The sequence below is a fragment of the Trachurus trachurus genome (assembly GCF_905171665.1).
Source record: "Trachurus trachurus genome assembly, chromosome: 19".
Taxonomy (NCBI): Eukaryota; Metazoa; Chordata; class Actinopteri; order Carangiformes; family Carangidae; genus Trachurus; species Trachurus trachurus.
In genome coordinates, this window is record NC_139913.1 from 2780001 (window position 1) to 2796201 (window position 16201).

The 16201-nt window shown below is 42.3% G+C and overlaps 1 protein-coding gene across 4 annotated transcripts in view; it reads left to right on the top strand.

Moving 5' to 3' along the window:
- Window positions 1–16201, top strand: part of baiap2b (BAR/IMD domain containing adaptor protein 2b) — a 92767-nt gene that overhangs the window by 44706 nt on the left and 31860 nt on the right. For all 4 annotated transcript variants that reach the window (XM_083994396.1, XM_083994397.1, XM_083994399.1 and 1 more), the window contains 3 exons: window positions 4726–4787; window positions 6322–6393; window positions 9137–9274. In XM_083994396.1, the coding sequence (XP_083850522.1) occupies window positions 4726–4787; window positions 6322–6393; window positions 9137–9274 (272 nt within the window). The remainder of the gene's footprint in view (window positions 1–4725; window positions 4788–6321; window positions 6394–9136; window positions 9275–16201) is intronic.

A 16201-nucleotide genomic window follows, 5' to 3' on the forward strand; every position in this document is an offset into this window, starting at 1 on the left:
TTATTTCAAGTGAAAATTAGTTTGAAACAAGTGAAAATGATCTAAAAACAAGTTAATTTTTAGGTGATGAGTCTTATTTTAAGTGGAAAGAGATTAGTTTTGACTAGAAATGAGACATTTTGATAAGAAATAAGACAAATATTCTTGGAAAGAGTTTGAGTTTTTGCAGTGTAGTTTGTTTAACCAGAGAAAATGATCAAAGCTGCTATTAACACATTCTGATGCCACTGGTTGTCATGCGTTCCATAAAGAACAAATGGTGTTTGAATTGATGTAGCCTATATTTAAAGCAAACATTACGTTTGCACATCGTGTTTAACTTGTACAGTAGCTTGTTTAAGGTGTAGGCTAGTGGTTATTAGAACATGTACAGTAACTGTATAGTTAGACTTTGTTTATAGAGCAGGTTCAGGTGGTTCAGATGTAGATGTATGTTTAACATCGGGTTCAAGCAGCCTGAGTGTTTCCTGAGAGACTGAACCCAGGGTGAATCAGCCTAGAGGAACTTTCTGCTGCTTTTACCTGAGTACGATAGTGTGATAACGTTGAGAGGACGTCACAGGGTATCTTCTATCCTGTTTTTGTTTCTGGTCGATGAAAACTTTTTCTTATATTCTCATGAAAATCTGTCACTTTTAGTCTCTTTTGACTTGAGTCTGTTAATAGGAATTTAGGAGAAAGGTGAAATATTCTTCCAGTGTTTCTCCAGAACGTCCTCGGTGGAAATGAACCAAACAAATAAAACAAAAGTAGTTGTGTAGTTATTGAACCAAACTCACCGTCCAGATGTTCTGCTGCTGGAAAAACTTCATATCCTGTGATTCCCACCCAGGAATATGTGTTTAATAAGAAGATCAACACCTGTTTGTGTGTGTGATGTCACTGCAGCCTGTCGATGGCCACGGGCTGTTTATTAATGGATGGGATTGTGTGTGTGTGTGTGTGTGTGTGTGTGTGTGTGTGTGTGTGTGTGTGTGTGTGTGTGTGTGTGTGTGTGTGTGTGTGTGTGTGTGTGTGTGTTGGGCTTCGTCCAAGAATCAAAGAGAAAGTTTGAAAGTACAAGCCGGTGCATTTATCTGCTCCACTGCTCCTAATGCCCCCCCCCCCCCCCCCCCCCTGCCCCCCCTCACCTCCCTCCACCTCCCTCTGGTAGTCAAACACCTCGACAGTGTCTGAGCTGTCACTGTGTTTTCATAAGCAGATGGGTGAGGGAGGGGGATAGAGAGGGGTTTGGAGGGGGGGGGGGGGGGGGGGGGGTCTGTCAGAAAGTGTCCTGTGTCTCTGTTTGTTCTTTGTGCTTCAGTTAAATAATGTTCTTCCTCCATCTTTCTGTGTGACATCACCAGAGAGGAGACAGACGTTTGTTCAGCACCGCACAGCGTTTACTCACATGTAGAGAGCTACAGTCCAGATGCACTCACTCCCTGTCCACATCGACCCCCCCCCCCCCAAACTCAAAATCTTACCAAGAATATTTGTCTTATTTCTTGTCAAAATGTCTCATTTCTAGTCAAAACTAATCCACTTTCCACTTAAAATAAGACTCATCACATTAAAAGTAGCTTGGTTTTAGACATTTCAATTGAAAATTTGTTTGAAACAAGTGAAAATGATCTAAAAACAAGTTAATTTTTAGGTGATGAGTCTTATTTTAAGTGGATAGTGGATTAGTTTTGACTATAAATGAGACATTTTGACAAGAAATAAGACAAATATTCTTGGAAAGAAGTTTGTTTTATATTAACACCCCGACCCACCTCCTCCTACCCCCTCTTACCCCCCCCTCACCCACCTGCTCCACCTTCCTTCCTTAAATCCCCCTCAACTCCAACTGAGTCCCGTCTGCATGAGCGCAGCACTTCCATTAAGCCCATTAATCCTACTCAGGCAGCCCCCCTCACCCCCACCCCCCCCTACACACACACTTATTGTCCCACAGGTTGCCCCCCCCCCCACATCAGCCCTGCAGCTAACGTACAGTATCTGATGTCAGCGTACATTATGCTAACACCATTACAGTGTATGAGGAGAGAATCAGCTGGATAATACAACATATTACAATGTAATACAATATAATACTAATACATGTTACTGTGCAATATGTATAATTACAGTAAAATGTGTCCTGATGTTACCTCACCTCTATATAAGAACATCCAGCATGTTTGATAGAGTGCGTTTTAATGTCTAAGTGTTGCATATATTAAGTCTAAGTTGTGTTTTATATATAGAGTTGTTATAATTTATAGTAATGCATAAGTTAAGTTGCAGTTATATTGTCGTCTTTGATGGTTAAGATCTGAAATATTTCACCTCAGAGTTTGACTCAGACAGAAACACGATGATTCTTATTAAACCTCGTATTGACAAAGATGTGAACTCTGTGGAGGATTTTTTAATTGTAATGATAAAGCTCCACTATAGTATAAAGTTAAAGGATTATTACCGTTTTTTTTACAATCTGGACTTTATTTCTAGCATAAAATCCGATGATTTCTTCCCCCAAATAACTTTGGTGTCATTACAAGTCGTTCCAACGAAATGAGCTCCAGCCGAGAGGCGCGTATATCCGTATAATGGAGTCTACAGGGCAGCAGAATGCAGCCTCTAAATAACACATTATCTGCAGAGAAACTCCTTCATTTCACCTATATTTAGTTCTGATAGGCTAGTGCTATTCCCCTCTGAGTCCGGGGTTAGCTGTTATCAACATCCGGGGTCTGTAGGTTGACCTACTGACCTCTGACCTGGATGATGTCATCTCTGAGCGCCGCGCGGCTCATTCTGATAATAATCATTCTGCTTCGGCATTCGGGTCCATTTTTATCTCAACTAGCCGGAGCTTTAGTGAGTCCAGGTTGAGGAGAGGAAGCCTGTGGAAGCTGAACTTCATCCAGCTGCTCATTTTGTTCTGACAAGTCAGAAACACGCAGAAACAAACCGTAGCATTTTTTTTTTTTTTTTTTTTTTTTTTTTTTTAAAGTATATTTTTTTGGGCTTTTATGCCTTTATATATAGTACAGTTGAGACAGACAGGAAATGGGGAGGCAGAGAGAGGGGGGATGACATGCAGCAAATGGCGCCCGACGCGGGACTCGAACCGGGGCCGACCGCAGCGAGGACTGTGCCTCTATACATGGGGCGCCCGCTCTAACCACTACGCCACGCGACGCCCCAACAAACCGTAGCATTAGCGGTTAGGGCTGGGTATCGATTCAAATTTCAAGAATCGATTCAATTCCGATTCGTCAGATTCAGAATCGATTTTTTCGATTCGATCCAATTCAATCTGATCCGATTCGATTCAATCCGATATCAATTTGGGTTAGTGTCATTAGAACCGTTTTTTGAGCTGTTACCTCATTTTCTAGTTATGTAACATATTAATACCTGATTGTCTAGTTATGCAACATATTAATACTAGTATTAAATTAATGAAGTAGCCTATTGGTAGTTAATGATGGCTAGCGGTAGCAACAAGACTCAGAGGGGAATAGCACTAGCGTATCATAACTAAATATTGGTGAAATGAAGGAGTTTCTCTGCAGATAATGTGTTATTTAGAGGCTGCATTCTGCTGCCCTGTAGACTCCATTATACGGATATACGCGCCTCTCATCTCAGCTCATTTCATCACAACCACTTGTAATGACACCAAAGTTATCTGGGGGAGGAAATGATCGTATTTTATGCTAGAAACAAGGTCCAGATTGTAAAAAAAACGGTAATTATCCTTTAAAGTTATGTCTGATATGATTATAAAACACCTGCATCTTTTCTTCTGATTTACTGTTTAGTGTAAAATATAAAACTTCTAAACGAGCTCTGATGTTTCTTTTCAGCTTCTATCAAGCTGCTGCTCAGACTCAGTTCACATCTTTGTCAACAGATCCAGTGTGTGTGTGTGTGTGTTTATGCTCTCACACACAAACACAGTGGAGGTTCTGAGTTAATTGCCTGTCTGAGTGTTTCTCTGTGTCGGTGTGTCGGGGTAGTTTGATGTGTCACTGTCTCTCCAGGTCTCTATCCCTCTGTTCTTTGCTCAAACTAGATCTTTTTGTTCCTTTTTTGTTTTCTGTTTTGTTTTTTTACAATGCATTGCGTTTTCAGAAGAGGCAGCATGTAGGTATCTTAAAGACGACACGCACGCCACCTCCCTGGCTGCATGAATCATCCTTTACTTTCTACTTTATCTTTTTATGTTTGATCTTTTCTTTTTTGTTTTGTTTTTTTTTGCTTTATGGTGTTTCCCCCCTGTTCTGTTGTTAGTTACACACACACACATACACATACACGCACATATGTCTCAATGCAAAGACGACTCTCCCTGTGTGTTTCAGTAGCAGTAGTGTTGCTAACGATGGAAACTTCATATTTAACACCAGTTTCAATCAAACATTGAGTAGATTTCTGGATTTCCTCTTTGGTTTCTCATCCATCCTGTCTGTGCTGCGTGTTCCTGTAATGTTGTGTTTTTGATTTCTGTGTCTGCTTCATCAGTAACATGACAGATGTTTCATCTCCTCCTCCTCCACGGACACACACACCTGTCCCTCATCTGTTCTGTGTGGCTGCATGCTTCTGTTTTATCCTTTTTACTTTTTTTATTTCTTGCACGATGTATGTGGCCGACACAGATATCTATTTTTCTTTCTTTCTTTCTCTCTCTCTCCTCCCCTCCCTGTTTTTGTTGATTGTCTTCTCTGTTCTTTGTCGTCTCTGCAGGGGAGGTTCTCTTTCAGATGGCTGAAGTGCACAGACAGATCCAGATCCAGCTGGAGGAGATGGTGAGTGGTGGTGGTGGTGTTTGTTAAAGGGATACACTAACATTTTTTTTTTCGTGTCTTGCCTCACTCCTGAGTCCATGACCAGCAGATAGACACCATCCTTTCGACTGTGCGTGCAGTAACAAGGGCGATACGGGCAGAGCTGGCGCACCGCTAATTAGCTTAGCTCAAACACTGGAAGTGTATAGGTAGTGTTAGCCTGCCTCCTACCTGAGCCGAAATCAGCAGTCAGAAGCTGATTTCATTTTAGCTCTAAACTCTGTAAATATATCACTTTATCAACATTTCAAACATGTTTAGGTGAGAAAGTAGCCGTTTAGATCAGCAGTGTGTCGTTAATTTGTCTAAATACCAGCTGTTTACAATTTTGTTCGGACGAATTCGGCGCTACTCAAGCTAGCCGTTGTGACCAACGCACTTCCGGTTACTTTCACAAAATAAAACACCCGTTGCCCTTTACATACAGAAAACCATGACGATAGAATTTGTGCTTTTACTTTGAAACAGGAAGCTAACCTACCCTCGATGTAGCTAGCTTGAACCAAAATAAACCGTCTTTGCTTGAACCCTCCGTTTTGACCGATCTCGTCCCGTTAGCGGCATTTGACCGCTCAAGATGCCTTACCGGAGAGTTTTGTCAGCTCTGAGACGAAGATCGGCCCGCCGGTTTCCGTTCAGAGTTGCTGAAGAGTTTCTCTGATGACTTTAGGTGGAGGCAGGCTAACACTACCCATACACTTCCAGTGTTTGAGCTAAGCTAATGACGGGCGATACGGCTCTATCTCCCTTGTTACTGCACGCACAGTGGAAAGGATGGTGTCTATCTGCTGGTCATCGACTCGGGAGTGAGGCAAGACACGAAAAATAAAATGTTGGCGTATCCCTATAAGCTGTGAGGTCGTGGGCCTGTTTTCTTCTGCAGAGCCTCAACATCACAGGACAGATGTTAATATTCATTATGCACTCTTCACTGAGTGTGTGTGTGTGTATGTGTGTAGGTGGGAGTGTGTGTTTCCAGCAGCTTGGTTTACCTGTGCTTTTGTTTATTTACTGATATGTAAAACACAGACTGGAAACATTTTCCAGTTTAATTCTCTGAGAGCCAATCGGCCGGTTGAGACGACTTTCGCTTCCTTTCATCATTTTTATGCAAAGTGCATTTTAAAGTGAATCTGCTCCCGTTCACTTTGGGAAATGGGTTCTGCTGCACAACAACAATTTAAAAAATGAGGGATCTATCGACCCTCTCTCTTCCCTTCTCTTCTTCTGGTAATGCAACGTTTATGATAAAACATATTACAAGTCGTTGTGTAACTGTTCAGGTCCTCACAATCTCATTTCCTGCTTTTTCAGTAAAGTAAATATCCTGCTGATAATAGTTTAAGAAAATATCACGTTCCCCAGCATAACAGGGTGAGGGAGGGGGTCACTGAGTTTAACGACACATATTTTATTTCCTGATCATTTAGAAACATCGAGAATTGTTTTGTGTTGTTTTTGATCTTTGTGTGTGTGTGTTTGTGTGTGTTTGCAGCTGAAGTCTTTCCACAACGAGCTGCTCACTGAGCTGGAGAAGAAGGTGGAGCTGGACGCTCGTTACCTGAATGTGAGTGAACTGCTTCTACTGCTTCTTCTTCTAAGTTGATCTCTATTTGTCAACTACGACCGAGTATGAGGGCCACATTGAGAAAAACAAACAAAACACAGACTTCGAGAATAAAGTCATAAATTTACGAGAATAAAGTCGTACATTTACGAGAATAAAGTCGTACATTTACGAGAATAAAGTCGTACATTTACGAGAATAAAGTCATACATTTCTGAGAATAAAGTCGTACATTTACGAGAATAAAGTCATACATTTCTGAGAATAAAGTCGTACATTTCCTACGAGAAAAAAGTCATAACATTACGAGATAAAGTTGTAAATTTATGAGAATAAAGTTGTACATTTACAAGAATAAAGTCGTAAATTTACGAGAATAAAGTCGTAAATTTACGAGAATAAAGTCGTACATTTCCTACGAGAAAAAAGTCATAACATTACAAGAATAAAGTCTTCATTTACGAGAATAAAGTCGTAAATTTACGAGAATAAAGTCGTAAATTTACGAGAATAAAGTCGTACATTTACGAGAATAAAGTCATAAATTTACGAGATAAAGTCGTAAATTTACAAGAATAAAGTCGTACATTTCCTACGAGAAAAAAGTCATAACATTACGAAAATAAAGTCGTAAATTTACGAGAATAAAGTCGTACATTTACGAGAAAAAAATCATAACATTACGAGATAAAGTCGCAAATTTATGAGAATAAAGTCATACATTTACGATAAAAAAGTAATAACATTACGAAAATAAAGTCGTAAATAACAGTCGTTTTAGCCGAACATTCAGCTGACGGAGCTGAAACCAGAGCAGAGAGCAGAGAGAAGAGTCTGTCTGAGTCTGTAGCTGCAGCTCTAACAGAGATAAACTTATCATTTAGTCTCTGTTCGACATCCCATGAGTCTTTGCAGCAGAGGTAAAACTTGTATATTATTTCTGCCTCTGTTCTAATTATCCAGCAGTTTGTTTTCATAAATGTTTCATGTTTCATTCGAGGCTGCGTTCAAACTTCCTCTCTGCTTCGGTTTAGAAAGTAAAACTGTAAAAAGCAGATGAATTATTAAACTGCAGAATCAAACCTCATCCTGACGGTTAAGGCTCAGACTCACAGATGTGTTATGTAACAGTGAACCTGACCCAGCGTGTGGTGTGTTTTTAACTGCTCCACATCAGCAGCAGCAGCGTCGTCGTCGTCGTCTCTCCAGGGGAAACCGAGGTTCATTGAACGCAGCGCAGAGACAAAACCGAAACACCAGCTCCTTAATTTCCCACCGGCTTCACTCCAAACCACTGCAGCAAGTTGCATAAATTACTTCCCACTCCGGCCTGTGAGTTATGACTCACGCTGTGGAAATGAGGAGAAAGGAAAAAAAAAGAAAGAAAGAAAAAAAGAAATAGACAAATGAATTATTTCTGGTGATGATCAGTTTGGATTCAGCCTCTAAAGACGTTTAACTCAGTCTGGACGGTCGATGATCTGACATGTTTGGACGACTCGCTCTGATCGCCACAGATGATAATGATGATGATGATGATGATGATGATGATGATGATGATGATGATGATGATGATGATGATGATGATGATGATGATGATGATGATGTATTCAAATTCAAATGAGACGCTGGATGAACTCGAGTTTCACTTTGATTTCTGTGACAGTGTTGATCACATGTGTAGCTCATCAGACAGGCAGCCATTCATGGAGAAGAAGCTTATTAATGGACAATTCCGGGCAAATTCAACTCGGGGCTGTATGTTCCTAACATTTTAGGTCTAAAAGAAGGAATCTGAAGATTTCCGGTTTAATTGCTCTGTTTTGCGGTAGTTGTGTCTGTCCCCACATGAATGGGAGTGGATTGAAGTTCTGCTGCTTCGGCTGTTTCCATCCCTCAAAGTTATCCACAGACAGCGTCAGATGGAGACTCAAACATGCGCCGAGAAGTCTTTTTTACTTGAAGCAAGTCAAGAGTTGATATTCCTGTGTTTATGACACAAACGGGAGCTTCCCACTGCACCTGAACACACCGAGCGTCAACTTGGGTCTCGACTCGCGCGAGACTTTGAATTAGATCTAGTTTTACAAACATGTTGGCTTGTTGAAGTAAATAAACTTCTGGGTGCATGTTTGAGTCTCCATCTGACGCTGTCTGTGGCTTTGAGGGATGGAAACAGCCTAAGCAGCAGAACTTCAATCTGTGGCGACGCGGGGACAGACACAACTACCGCAAAACAGGAGCAATTAAACTGAAAATCTTCAGATTACTTCTTTTAGACCTAAAATGTTAGGAACATACAGCCCCGAGTTGAATTTGCCCGGAATTGTCCTTTAAGTTTTAAAAGTAGTCACTACACCACATTTATCCAGTTTTTTTTCCAGAGAGTTCAGCAAATGTTGATGCAGCCGGTTTCTCCAGTGTCTCTCAAAATTACCACTAGACTATTTGACAGTCTATCAATCAATCAATCAACTTTATTTATATAGCACATTTAAAAACCACAGGGGAAGCCAAAGTGCTTTACATTGGGACATAAGTCTAGTGGTTATGGGGAGAGAAGAGAGGCACTAGAAAGAGAAACACTGGTGAAAGCAGGAGGAGGAGGAGAAGAGAGCGGTGGTCAGAGACAGAAGCTGACCACCGCCGGTCTGAATGTGTGTCAGTGAGTGCACAGAGAGAGACGATGATGCTGAGTGCAGCAGCCTCCATGTCCCTGCTGACTTTGTACTGCCCCCCTCAGGCGGCGCTGAAAAAGTACCAGATGGAGCACAAGAGCAAAGGGGAGAGTCTGGAGAAGTGCCAGGCCGAGCTGAAGAAGCTGCGCAGGAAGAGCCAGGGCAGCAAGCACCCGTCCAAGTACGGAGACAAGGAGATGCAGGTCAGTCTGTGTGTGTGTGTGTGTTTCTGTGTGTGTGTGTGACGTGTTGAGATGCTCGCAGGTGGCCGTGGAGAGTCAGATGTTGAGAATGGAGCAGGATCTAGATCTAGGTCTGGGTGTGGTGTGGTTTGGTTTGGTGACGAGCGGAGCAGCAGATGTCTGGACGCGGTGGCTCACAGGATCCAGCTGGAGGAGCCGCTCTTTAAAAACAACATGACAACATGGCCGCCGCAGAACTGAGCCAGGAAAACCTGATCCTGCTGGCTCCGCTCCAGTCCGGTCCAGTCCAGTCTGTGCTGCAGTCAAACCTGCCACTCACTTCACTTCACACAAAAAAACATTGCAAAAACTCAAAATCTTTCCAAGAATATTTGTCTTATTTCTTGTCAAAATGTCTTATTTCTAGTCAAAACTAATCTCTTTCCACCTCATCACCTAAAAATGAACTTGTTTTTAGATCATTTTCACTTGTTTCAAACTAATTTTCAATTGAAATAAGTAGAAAAATCTGCCAGTGAAAGAAAAACTTGCTCCACTTTCAGATTTTTCTACTTATTTCAAGTGAAAATCAGCTTGAAAGAAGCAAAACGTGTCTAAAAACAAGCTGCTTTTTAATGTGATGAGTCTTATTTTGAGTATAATTTGATTTGTTTTGTCTAGAAATGACATTTTGACTAGAAATAAGACAAATGTTCTTGGTAAGATTTTGAGTTTTTGCAGTGAAACATTTATCTCCCATAAATTCACTTAGTTTTTACTTCAGCAGAGTCTGAACGGGATCATTTCACTGATCCCACGCTGATTCCCGTGTGTGTGGAGCTTCCTCCTCCTCCTCCTGATGGGATTTGAGCTGCAGCAGCGCCGCTGGTACAGTAATCCGTGACTGCTGCTGGTTTTGATGGGATAGGACGACATGCTGAGCTGAATGGGATGGGACCGCCGACCGTGCACACGCGCAGTCGGAGCGTCGGTGGGTCGGTCGGCGTTCACGGGGAGGGAACGTTTACGGCTGAGTCAAACTGCAGAGTTGGTTAATGAGCTGCAGGAAACATGAACTGAGCAACAACAAAGATCATCAAACGGCTCTATAGAAAACATTTAAACAGGACCATCAATACAAATATATATAAATATTACACATGAAGAGCTGAAATTAGCAGTTTTGAGCTTTCTCCATCTTCCCTGTCAAAATAAAAGCGTGTAAAAGCCCTAAACTAACAAGAAAATGTAATTAATATAGAATATTAAAACCCTCCTGTTGTCCACCTGGGTCAAGGAAGGAAGGAATTGGCAGGAAGGATGAAGGGAAGGAAGAAAGGAAGGACAAAGAGGAAGAAGGAAGGAAGGAGAAAGGGAAAGAAGGAAGGAAGGAATGAAGGACAAAGGGAAGGAAGGAAGGAAGGACAAAGAGAAGGAAGGAAGGAAGGAAGGAAGGAAGGAAGGAAGGAAGGACAATGGGAAAGATGGGAGGAAAGAAGGAGGGGAAAAAGGAAGGAAAGATAGAGGGATGGAGGGAGGGAACAGATTGGGTCAAAAAGGAAAGAAGGAAGGAAGGAAGGAGGGGAGGGAAGGAAAAAGGATTGTGGAAAGAAGGAAGGAAAGAAAGATGGAGGGAGGGAACAGAGTCGTTCAAGGAAGGAAGAAGGGAAAGACGGGAGGGTCAATTTGATCCAAAGAGGAAGGAAGAAGAAGTAAGGACGAAGGGAAGGAATGAAGGTAGGGGAAAAGGATTGTGGAAAGAAGGAAGAGAGAAAGGTAGGATGGAGGAAGGGAACAGAAGGACGACAGGAGAGTTAAAAAAAACTCTTGATTTGACCAACAGAACCAGATTAAACCTCAGTAACTTGTTGTTTCCATTAGTCTCTTCTCTTCATCATGGTTGTGTAACATCGTTGATGAGGATGTTTCTTCAGGTCGGTGGTGGAGGAGGCGTGAGGAGACGGCTGTCTGTCTGTCTGTCTGTAGGTGGTGGTGTTGTTGTCGTGGTGACACCTGGTGGGCGGGGGCTCTTACACAACCTGCACCGGGGACGAAGCTGCTGCTGCTGCTGCTGCTACTGCTGCTGTCATGTGATGTGATGACTGACCAATCAGAGACGCCGCAGCATGATGAGACATACACATAAGGGATAATGTATAGCTGGTCGGTTGTTATGGAGAAATAAACCCGAACCCTGACGCGAAGCATACATACATACTGTACATACATACAACCTGAGGAGTTTATTTCTCCATAACAACCGACCAACTATACATTATCCCGCTTATTACACGGTTTACGAGTGAAATAATTCATTTGAAACATAGTAATAATGTTGATCAAAATACGACGTTCATCGATTTTTAATTGCATCATTTAGGCAAGGCAATTTTATTTGTATAGCCCGTTTTTACAAACAGTTTGTCTCAAAGGGCTTTACATGGCATCGTAACAACATCCTCTGTCCTTAGACCCTTTATTAGACCCTAGATTTAGCGAATCTGCAAGACTGGTCACGTCTGCTGTTTTGCTGAGCCTCCCGTCGTGCATTTGACCGGGTCAGAGGCTCTGATCGCAGGTTTGGTTTCCAGCCACGATGTGGAAGGAGCCTCCTTGTAACAAGTTAGAAGTTGTTTATCTAACATCACAGTTAGTCCGAAGCTGTTTAATGACGATAAAAATGAAACATAAGGTAAATATCCTGCATAGTTTCCACATCTGCCGATACGGTTCCAACATAATCTTTTTTGGAGAGTGACGGTATTTAATAATCTTTACGATTAATTAATTGTGGCGTTTAATACCGTGATTAATTGTGAAAACAAGTAATCGTGACATCCCTCGACCAGTTATGCAGTCTGCAGGGAGGATGCACACACAGTCGCTCAAACAAGTAAAAACTGAAGAAGCTGAGCCGTCAAGACCTGTGTGACTTTGTGATGTCACAACAAAGCAGTTGGAGCCCTTTCCTCTGATTGGCTGACGCTGACCTGTTGTTACTAGAGCTCTAGTGGAAAACTACACTGAGATAAAACCACTAATTTATCTTCATAATATAGATCAGTGTTTTTCAACCTTGGGGCCTGAAATGTCTAGTATTTGATTAAAAAAAGAAATTACTGATAAAAATGTTTTTTAAAAATTAATAAACACCACGCACAATCTTTAACAACAGTATTCTATACTTTAACTTTCTCAAATATAAAACGAGTTCAAATAAAATGCAGCATACGTACAGTATATGAGTTGGCGCATCTTGATTGACGGCGCGGGGTCGCCAGAAATTTGTGATGTCAAAATGGGGTCACGAGCCAAAAAAGTTATGAACCACTGATATAGATCAACACTTTAGATAAAACATAGCAGGAGAAGATGAAACACTGAGACCTTATAAAAGTTTCTCTGCTCCGTGCAGCAGTGGAGCCAGAGGAGCGGCCGTGTCAGAGGTTAATGGTTAATTGTGCAGCACTTCCAGAGCTGCAGGCGGCCGCCCCACTCTGCCCCCCCCCCCCCCCCCCCCCCCCCCCCCCACGGAGCAGCAGTGGAAGTAATTATTGTGTAATTGTTAGTGTTGCTGCGATGGATGGCTGCTGGAGCGTGAGAGCAGGCGGCCGCCGCTCGCTCGCTGCAGAAAAATCGATAGGATTGGAGCGGCTCCTCCGAAACACTTGGCCCCCGAAGTCCTGCAGCTCCTCTGGGCTTTAATGGCTTATTGGGTCTGAGAGATCCACTCTGAGCCGAGAGGACAACCCCCCTCTACCCTCCTCTACCCCTCCTCTACCCCTCAGAGCTGCTGTTTCATCTCTGGAGATGAACTGACTCATGTGTCTCTTTATTTTCTGCTGCTTCAAGCTTTTTATTTTCTCTTTGAGAGTTCACAGAGTTTTTTTTTCAACATATTTCTTTAGACTTCAAGAGACTTTTTCAGATTCTTATCAACTCTGTTTCTGAGTTTGTATTTTGAAGTGACACAGGTATCTATCGTCTCTGTGAACCTCAGGGAGTCGCTGTGTGTGTTGGTGTTGTGGCAGTAATGTGTGGCAGTAGTGTACATACTGGGTCTCATTCATGAAACGTGAGCAGCACGGATTTGTGTGTAAACCCTGAGCAGCGCAAATTTACGTGGATTTCCGCATTCATCAATCTTTTAGTAGTGCTGATTTTTTCGTAGCTACTCAGAAAATCTACACCTGCTCCGGACTGTGTGTAGCGCTTGTGTAAATGTAGGAATGCAAATAAATACTGCTTGTCACTGTTGAAAATTACAATTTTAATCCGTATTACTCTCTCTCATGTTCAAAATACGCCGACGCCTTTGAAACACGTAATTTAAACATGACAAACAATTAGAAATATTTGGAGAGAGAGACGTTTTAGGGATCGGACACGCACAAACACGTCAAGGCTCCATCTTATGATTATAATAATCTGATATAAAACCGGAAAAAACTTTTTTTGTGTTGCTACACGCTCGGGTGGCGCACACTTCACCCTGCGCAGTAGCGCAGTCGGCACCGGTTTGGATGGAGCTGTGACAGACGGCTGGTGCTTCTGTAACAATATAACCTGCGTATATAACTTCATGTGTTGATACAACCATGCTCCTCTACAGCTGAGGCTGTGAAGAGCCTCCTCCTCCCGTCGCTGCTGTAGCTCTGTAGTTGTGTTTTTTTTTGTTTTTTTTAATGTTTCATATCGAACTATTCTGACTTTATTTCTTAAACGGTTCTTTAACAAACCAAGGATACTTAATTCACTAAATCTGTTACTTCCCTCCAGCCTTTGACCTGTCCCAGTCACACCACTACTAACAGAAGATAATTAAATATTTTTTCTGGACTACTACTACTTCACCCAAAATGACTTCGATCCCCGATCTCTCTTTTATCTCTCTCTCTCTCCCTCTTTCCTCGTTTGCGTCATGGCCGCAGGTGAGCAGGATGCACCTACCTCCTAATATGGTGGTCAGGATCTCCTTATATGGCTATTCATGTATGGAGATCTATGCTAATTGCTGATCACCGGGGGCGTGTTGTTAGTTTACGATGGGTTGGCATTCATCATTTTACACACGTATTTACGATCAAATCTGAGTTTCCCGCACCGTTCATGAATCCGGAGTAGAGTTTTAGTAGAGTGAGCTTTTATGTGCAAATCTACACACAGATTTACTCACGTTTCATGAATGAGACCCACTGTATGTAGTTGTAGTGAGTGAGGGAGTCTGGTTCCTGTTGTGCATCATATGGATCCTCCTGAGAACCAGGTCTTGGACCAGGACCAGGATGGATCCACCAGTGTCCGTCCGGCGCCGAGCAACAGATTTTCTCTCCTTGAATCGACAATATGGCGCCTGAACGCGCCAGAGAGCGGTGGCAGACGGAGAGTTGCTGCAGAGACTCAAAGTTTTTTTTGTGTGCCTTTTTGTGTGAGTGTGTGTTGGCTCGTTGGCTAAGACATAATGAGGCTGTGAACCACCACCACCCCTCCCTCCCCTTTCTCCTCTTTTCTCCTCCTCTCCTCCTCTCTCCTCTCCTCCTTCCTTCTTTCTACCTACCTCATCTCTCCTCCTCCTTCCTCTCCTCCTCTCCTCTCCTCTCCTCTCCTCTCCTCTCCTCTCCTCTTCCTCCTCTCTTCATGCGATCCCTCCATTGTCCAACTTCTAATGAAGTGACGCTGCAGTTCACTAGAGCCACGTATTATTAAAGTTATGACCGCTCCTCCTCCTCCTCCTCCTCCTCCTCCTCCTCCTCCTCCTCCTCCTCCTCATGATGGATGTTAACATCAAAACTAGAGGCGATGGAAAGTCACACATTTAAAGAGCGGGGCCCTCGGGGGCCGTAAAGCACCGAGCTGGAAGCTGATTGGTGGACGATGTCGACTATCACGCTGAATATTCATGTTCTGCTGTAATAACTCAGAGACACAACGCTGAAACAGGTAATTAGCTGATTGTCAGAAGAACGTTAGTTACAAACTTAGGAGGTCGCACATCAATCAGGAATAGAAAAATAAGACAAAAAGTAAAGTAAAGTTCACTTTAACATGAAAACCAGGCTCGGATTGAACCGTATTAATGAAGTTATGCTGCTGGTGACACTAAGCTGTTTGTTCACTGCAAAAACTCTAAATCTTTCCAAAAATATTTGTCTTATTTCTTGTCAAAATGTCTAATTTCTAGTCAAAACTAATCTCTTTCCACTTAAAGTAATCGCCTAAAAATGTAGGCTACTTGTTTTCAGATCATTTTCACTTGTTTCAAACTAATTTTCACTTGAAATAAGGCGAAAAATCTGCCAGTGAAAGCACGTTCTTTGTGCTTGTAATAAGAAAGGAAAACTTGCTCCACTGTCAGATTTTTCTACTTATTTCAAGTGAAAATAGGCTTGAAAGAAGTAAAAGTGTCTAAAAACAAGCTACTTTAAGTCTTATTTTACGTAGAATTAGATTTGTTTAGACTAGAAATAAGACAAATATTCTTGGTAAGATTTTGAGTTTTTGCAGTGTTCTTTCATACGTTCAGATCTCAGGTCAGTGGAAATGTTTCTGCACGGGAAACAACATTGTGACTTAATTGCATCGTTTTGGTGCAGAGTGGTACAGTAGTAACACCAGTCACACACACACAATTATTATCATCATCATCATGAGAAGTGAGAATGTGCTGCGTCGTGAAAACACCTGCCTGCTGCTCGCCTCTGACACGTTTTTAATGAAAGGAGTCGGTAACACGCCATTAGACACGAGCTGTGTGTGTGTGTGTGTGTGTGTGTGAGTGTGTGTGTGTGTGTGAGTGTGATAGGGGAACAATGGATGAGGTCGTTGAGAGAAAGGAAGGAGGGATGGATGGAGGAGGAAGTGTGATAAGCAGAGAACAGGAAGTGGGCGTGTTCCCAGATCACCTGTCATTCATAATCTCTCAACCATATCGATGGTTCATTCCTCTCA